Below are 7,672 nucleotides of genomic sequence, written 5' to 3'. Positions count from 1 at the left end.
TTGCATGGCTTTCTTACTTAAAGGACATTGTTGGGATCAGTTCAACATAAATAGCATAAAGTCTGAAGACTAAACAGCAGTACCATGTCCATGTTGGTTTCCTAGTTTTAATAATTGTATTGTTGAGAAAACAGACATCTTAGAAGCAAAACAAAACAAACCATCATCACCACCAACCCCACCATCAAAACAGTAAAAGATAGTGGTGACAGCATCATGTCAGTTTATTAGAAAATAGTACAAGATTCTTAAATTGTTAATACTTCACTTATAAGCTTTCTACACATTTCATATTATTTTTTAAAGAATTAAAAGACACAAACAGGATAAAAGCAATTTCTTCTAGATAATTCTCTTTCTCTCTGAGTCATTAAACTTAAATGAAGCCACTGGCTTACACTGAGGGGCCTAAATTTGCTTCCGGACACTAATGATTTAAACTCTTTCATTGATAGGGTTTCACCATTTTTCAACTTCTTGACATAATCACTTTTTCCTTTCTTAAAGTTTGTCCAGCACTGTACTTTCCTCGTATGGACAAAGGGATGCACAATACTTACCCAGACGTTTAGTGAACATTATTCCTGCATCACACACACACACACACACAAACAAAAAAAAATCCCTGAAGGCACTTTTTTCATTTCATATGATTTGTACTCCAATGCTTTTGTAGTAAAAAAACATAATTAAATATGAAATTAGGAAAATGTAGCATATAAAACTTAATGCAGAGCAATAAAAGTTACCATCCATCCACAGGACAGCTGCTACATCTTCTATGTAAATCATATCTGAATGTAATCTTTTAGAACCATGCTGAAATACATTTGCAATATGTTAACTGCAGACATCCATATTTTTTCATTCTTCATATCATTTGCTGCCTTAAGCTGCCAGCACCTGCTGGGATCCACAAGATGGAACAAAAGTAAAGAATAGCAGTCATTTCTCAAGGTTTGAGAAGTCTGGTCCACCCTTTGTGTAGTTCCCTGAGATTTCTGCTCCACTGAAGTCAAAACCAGGATTCTGAAAGACATAAAATAATAAAACTTATAAGAACTTGTTGGATTCACAATTAAGAACAGAAAGAAAAGATAGCAAACTTTACTGTAAGCACCAAAGGGAAAATGAAAAGTAAGAGGCCCCTTTCAACTGTCAGAGCTGTCAATATTTACACGAGTGCTGTGTATGCTGCAGGGCTAGTGACTGGACAGTGAAGCATGTATTTCAGTTCCACCGTCTGCATAAAAGGGTTAAAAGTTTTTCTGTGGGCAGGGGCATTACTGATTGAACACAGGACCTCATTCAAGCTAGGCAAGGACTATACACTGAACTACACCAATTTTAAATTTAATGTTTTTCTTCTGAAACATGGTGTAGCTATACTGTCCAGGCTGGCCTTGAACTTGTAGTGCTCTTGACTCATCCTCCTAAGCAGCTGGAATTAAAGGTGTCACCAAGCACAGCTATAGCCAGCATTTTTTTCTATTTGTTTACTTGTTTATTATTTATTTATTACATTCCAATTCCAGTTCCATCTCCCTCCTCTCCTTCCACCTTCCCCCATTCCACCTCCCATCCACTCCTCAGAGAGGGTAAGGCCTCCCCTAGGAAGTCAACTAAGGCTGTCCTAACACCTTGTTGAGGCAGGACCAAGCACCTCCAACCCCCATGCCGTGGCTAAGCAAGGTCTCTCTCCATATAGAAGGGGCTCCAGTAAGCCAGTTTACGCATTATAGTTAGATGTCGGTCCTACTGCCAGGGGCCTTATACTGTCCAAGCCACACCACTGTCACCTATATTCAGGGGGCCTAGTCCATCCCATGCAGGTCCTCAGTTGTCAGTCCAGAGTCAGTGATCTCTCACCAGCTCGGGTCAGCTGATTTTGTGCGTTTCCCCATCATGGTCTTGACTCCTTTTTTCATATGATCGCTCCTCCCTCACTTCGACTGTACTCCAGGAGCTCAACCCAATGGTTAGTTGTGGATCTTTGCATCTGCTTCCAGCTGTTTCTAGAAGAGGGTTCTAGCTTTGCTGGGACTGTGAACTGCAGGTTGGGTATCTTTTGCTTTATGTTTGGTATCCACTTATAAATGAAAACATACCATATCTGTATCTTTCTGGTACTGGATTACCTCACTCAGGATGGTTTTGTCTAGTCCTGTCCTTTTGAAGCTTACTATAAGCCATACAGCCATATACTAATAGCTATATGTATATTACCATGTAGATACACATTAAATATTATGAAGCACTGCTTCAAGCTTTAGACTTTTCTGGGGGCAGTTTCATTTGTTTAATGGACATTTATTGAGTTCCTACTACTTGGGAAATGTCATTAAAAACATGTGGATTTCAAATGTAAAGACCTCTGTTGTAGAGGAGGTTATACTGTAGCAGGAAAACAAATAACAAACCGTGAATACTGAACACAGAGCTCAGCCTGTATAGAGTCAGGCAATAATCACTTGAGACTATGCATAAACTTCTGTCATAAATACTTCATTATAAGAAACTGCTATACATGACATACTAATAAATGAACAAAGGTATGTCTCTGTAAAACTTTACCTGCATGCCTGGGGCTGAATTTCCCCAGGCTGCATTTTTGCCAACCTCTGGCTTAGTGTGTTAAAGCTTGCAAGTGCTATAAAAAAAAGGTAAACAGGAAGCATGGCAGGAGAAAGAATAAAGAAAGAAAATTACAGACTTGAATGGGATAGTTAAAATGTGATGAGCTTAAAGCTACAGGAGAAGCCGAGCGTTGGTGGCGCACGCCTTTAATCCCAGCACTCGGGAGGCAGAGGCAGGTGGATCTCTGTGAGTTCGAGGCCAGCCTGGTCTACAAGAGCTAGTTCCAGGACAGCCTCCAAAGCCACAGAGAAACCCTGTCTCGAAAAACCAAAAAAAAAAAAAAAAAGCTACAGGAGAATAAACAGTCCAGCCAGAATCAGTAGAGAGCCAGGCATGCCAGTAAACACTTTTAATTCCAATACCTAAGAGGCAGATCTCTGTTCAAGGCCAGCCTGAACAGTTCGAGCCCAGCCAGACCTAGAGAGTGAGACACTGTCTCAAAAGAACAAAACAAAATTACACGACAGAAACAAAAAAAGAAAGGAAGGGTTGGTAAGAAGTAACTGACAGATTATCCCATAAAGAAAAGGAAGAACTTGAGAGTATTCTGAGAAGAAAAATGCATTGATCTAACTTGCACTATCAAAAGACATCTTTAATGACTACTCTTGAGATAACAGCTTGGGGAAGAGTCAAGGAGGCTAGTTAGGAATTTTGTGAAGTAATCCAAACCAAGTACTAGCAGGTTTGGCAGGGTAAAGCAGGAAAAGTCTGGATGTTAAGTGGAAGACAATGCTAATAAGACTTCCTAAGAGTTGTTAATAACCTGTCTAATGGGCAGGAGGGCAGGTGTGTTTACACGTGTGTATCTGTGTACAACTAAAGTTGACATCACATGTTTTCTTCAATTGCTCTCCAAATTCTAGGTAGTTTAGACAGCCATCTTGCTCCAGGGATCCTTTGCCTCTGTCTCAGGAGTGCTGGATCAAAGGCGGCCACCACACCGGCCCAGCTTTTGCATGGATTCTGGGGATCATCCAGCAGGCCTCTGGTCCTCATGCTTGCAGCTCAAGTGCCATACCCACTGTGCAATCTCCAAGCCACTCCCTCCCTTAATCTTGACCAACATTTGGGAGTGAAATTAGTTTGTTCACTTTGGACATGTATAGTCTGACAGCTAAATGGAGATGTTCAATAAGTAAATGGAAATGCAGGTTGAAAGTTTACAAGGAAAAGTCTAGGTTACAGAAATATACTTGGAAATAAGCATGATATAGATGGAAATTATCCACTGAACTTTTAAAAGTCCAATGGTTAAGCAATTCCTCTCCCAAATATCTATCTTGGAACATTCAGAGATGTATATACAGGTTTATTTAAAATAGAGAAAAACAAGGATATTAAAACAATATCATAGGGAAAGAACTAGATAAATAGTTGTGTACATGCAAATGAGAGAAATCAAGTAGAAGGGATGAGTTTTAGCCATGTATACGATTAGGAGAAGAGGCTGGAGATACACTATTAAAGGAAAAAGCACCATGAAAATAAGCAAGGTATGAACCTCCACCTTTGTTAAACATTTATCAGACAAAAAGGCTAGTAAATAAGAATGAGGCAGAGGTTATGAGGTGGCGGAATAACAATGAAGAGATCTCTCACCCTTTTATGCTGTGTACACCACAGTAGTCCAGTTTTTTAGGTTTATTATCCATGAATTACTGATGTGTGTTCAGTAAGTTGAAGTCTCACAGTAACGGATATATTTGTGAAATTTAAAACCCACATACTAGGCTAATTTCTTGCCATTCACTTTAAAAGTCACCCAGTAGGTTTTTTTGTTTTGTTTTGTTTTTGGCTTTTCAAGACAGGGTTTCTCTGTATTGTTTTGGAAGCTGTCCTGGAACTCACTCTATAGACCAGGCTGGCCTCGAACTCACAGAGATCCGCCTACCTTTGCCTCCTGAGTGCTGGGATTAAAGGCATGTGCCACCAACACCCAGCCCCCGAAGGTTTTTTTACTACTTTGTATACTACGGTATGAGTGAATACATGTGATTTTTGGAACATGTTAACTAAATAATCATGCTTGTATTTGACTTACTTCTTTCTGGAATCTCTCTAATGTAAGTTTTCTCTGCATTTGGTCTTGCACCCAGGGATCAGCTGCATATTCAGATTCTAGAAGGGAAGTCCAACAGTTTGCAGCGTCTCTCTTGGTCTTTGTCAGGACAATGCGGACCATTTTTCTATCTTCTAAGATAAAAATAAGAAACAAGTTACAGAGAAATCACAGGAAGAGTCAATCCTTGTATTTTCTAAAGAATGTTAGGTAATTCTGATGTACAATTGTTCCTAAGACTTTTCTCCATCCTTCACAGCTATAAGCACAAGAAGATTTAAAACAAAGAAGAAATGATATCACAATCTAATTTTTAAAAGTTTATGAATCATAATAGATTATTCTTACCCAAAGTCCATGTTCCTTCATCAGCAATTGTAGAATCAAACAACTTGCCCTGGAAAACAAACACAAGGTACTAAAGATACAACATTAAATTTTATACCTTCAGGGCCGGGCGTTGGTGGCGCACGCCTTTAATCCCAGCACTCGGGAGGCAGAGGCAGGCGGAACTCTGTGAGTTCGAGGCCAGCCTGGTCTACTAGAGCTAGTTCCAGGACAGCCTCCAAAGCCACAGAGAAACCCTGTCTCAGAAAAAAAAATGTTTTTATACCTTCTCCATAATTAAGATTTGGCTCATTTCAAGCAAAGCCGCATCTTAGACTAGCTCAGCCTAACTGTGGGTGCTCAACTTTGAACTTCCTCTTATGAGTGAAAGGGACTCCAGGTTACAAAATTTGACATCTTTAGCAGGCATAAGTACACAAGACCCTCTAAACAAAACAGGTGATGACATACTACTACTGACAGAATAAATGTGAAATTAATGTATAAAATGCTTTACCCATCAAAATGAACAAGACAGGGACTTCTGCTAAAACTAGAAATGATCTATTTTATTTTTGTTTTTCTTGAGGTAGGGTCTCTCTCTAGTCAGGGGTTCTCAACCTGTGGATTGAGACTCCTCTAGGTGTCCCATTTCAGATATTTATATTTTATGGTTTGTAACAGTAGCAAAAAACAACAACAAAACCCTCCATATTTAATGAAGTAGTAACAAAAACAATTTTAGGGTTGGGGATCACCCCAACATGAGGACCTGTATTAAAGGGTCACAGCATTTGGGAAGTTTAAGAAACACTCACTATTCTGTGTAGTCCTGGAGTTCACTACGTAAACCTGGCTGGCCTGAAAGTCGAAGAAATCCACATGCCTCTGGCTCTTAAATGCTGGGATTAAAGGCGTATGCCACAATACCTGCCTTTAAAATGCTATCTTTTAAATAAAAAATGATTAAAGCTGGCACTAGGAAAAGCCAATTTCTTAAGGATATCTAATCACATATTGTAGGTCTGATGTCAAATTAGCTGTGATTAAGTTTTCATCTCCTCCTGCCCAAGTTTAGAAAACATGGTACCCACTACACTGCATGGCCATCCAACAGGCTAGGCATCTAATCCAGGGGTAAAATATAATCTCAGATTGATATGTGAAAATCCACCCCCCCCTAGCCGGGCATTGGTGGTGCACGCCTTTAATACCAGCACTCCGGAGGCAGAGTCAGGCGGATCTCAATGAGTTTGAGGCCAGCCTGGTCTATAAGAGCTAGTTCCAGCCTCCAAAACAATACGGATAAATCCTGTCTCGGAAAACCAAAAAGAAAAGAAAATCCACCCCCCCCCAACCCTATGAAACAATCCTGGCTATCCTGGAAATTGCTTTGTAGACCAGACTGGCCTCGAACTCACAGAAATGTGGCTGCCTTTGCCTCTTGAGCGCTGGGGGTTAAGGGCGTGTGCTGCCACTGGCCGGCTTCTGAAAATTCTTAAGAAAAAAAGTAGATTGAGCCAGCCTCAAAAATATATTGGTGGAATCAACTAAAAGAGGCATTGTTTCCTTCACACACACGTCTTCATTATCTAAATGACCATCAGCATGCATGAAACTTGCAATTTAGAAAGCCAATCTGACATCATCTTCATCCATCACCCTACCCTTGCTTTTGCCCACACATCATGAAGAATTCAGAAACCTTTTGCCGAAAGTCTCTGGGACTCAGATCAGTGCCCAGAAGATACATTTTGTACTTTTGATCTAGTTAAGTCTTCCGTCAGCAGAGGAAACCCCAGGGGAATTAAAGTAGCACATTATCTGTCTTCGAAAAAGACGAAATCTCTTTGCCATCCACGCTAGGTCTGCTCTGGGAGCGGGGGCAGCGAGGAGACCCTCCTCGCCAGACCAGTTGACTGGCTTTCTTTCTGCCAGCCAGGAACTGACCTTCCCACCCAGCAGTCATCGCTCTCAACCCGTGAACTGTTAGAACTCGGGGTGCGGGGGGGGGGCAGGAGGAGGAACTCGGGACAAGCCCTGACTTGCTACCTTGAGGATCTCGCGGCCACCCACGGCCAGAGCCACATGCCGGCTCTGCAGGTCGCACTGGATGTCCTGCGCGCGCGTGCCCGGGGGCACCTGAACTTCAATGAACACCTCCTCCAGGGTCTGGTACCACTGGCCCCACGGCGTCCCGCACGGAACCACCCCACTACGCTCCTCAAACGGGGCGGACATTCTCCAGATGCCACGCACGGACAACGCTCAGCGAGAGAGAGAGAGAGAGGAGAGCACGGCACAGGCGGGATGCGACTCCAGAGTTTGCCCTCGGCGCCTTGGGGTCACTGCACATGCGCAGAAGTCCGAGGTGGCGTGCCTGAGCGTGCAAACCTTTCCCTTTCAGGGCCCATCTAGGACACTCGCGAGAGCTGGTGTGAAGGAACCGAAGCCCGGAGATGGGGACCTCCTAAGAACGGTGAGGCGGGAAACAAAGGGGACCGGCGCTCGCGACCTTACAGCCTGTGTGACGCCAAAATACGGACTCTACTGCGGGCCGCCTGGGAAATGCGCCTGCGCGAACTGAGAGTCAACTGGAGTAAATCCAGCCGGGACTGGGTAGAGCCGTAGCTGCGGCCCACAGGG

General features: G+C 42.5%; 1 protein-coding gene across 1 annotated transcript; it reads right to left on the bottom strand.

The window, feature by feature from the left end:
- Positions 1-206: 206 nt before the first annotated feature.
- On the bottom strand, positions 207-7,585 carry Nudcd2 (NudC domain containing 2). The gene is made up of 4 exons (XM_005071940.4): positions 7,079-7,585; positions 5,048-5,096; positions 4,682-4,833; positions 207-1,029 (listed from the first exon to the last, which is right to left on the bottom strand). The coding sequence occupies exons 1-4, from the start codon at positions 7,265-7,267 to the stop codon at positions 946-948; spliced, it is 474 nt and encodes a 157-aa protein (XP_005071997.1). The 5' UTR covers positions 7,268-7,585; the 3' UTR covers positions 207-945.
- Positions 7,586-7,672: the final 87 nt, after the last annotated feature.

Source organism: Mesocricetus auratus, unplaced genomic scaffold, assembly GCF_017639785.1.
Source record: "Mesocricetus auratus isolate SY011 unplaced genomic scaffold, BCM_Maur_2.0 Super-Scaffold_100007, whole genome shotgun sequence".
NCBI classification, from domain to species: domain Eukaryota; kingdom Metazoa; phylum Chordata; class Mammalia; order Rodentia; family Cricetidae; genus Mesocricetus; species Mesocricetus auratus.
The sequence above is the reverse complement of the archived record's forward strand: the minus strand, read 5'-3'. Positions and strand labels throughout refer to the sequence as shown.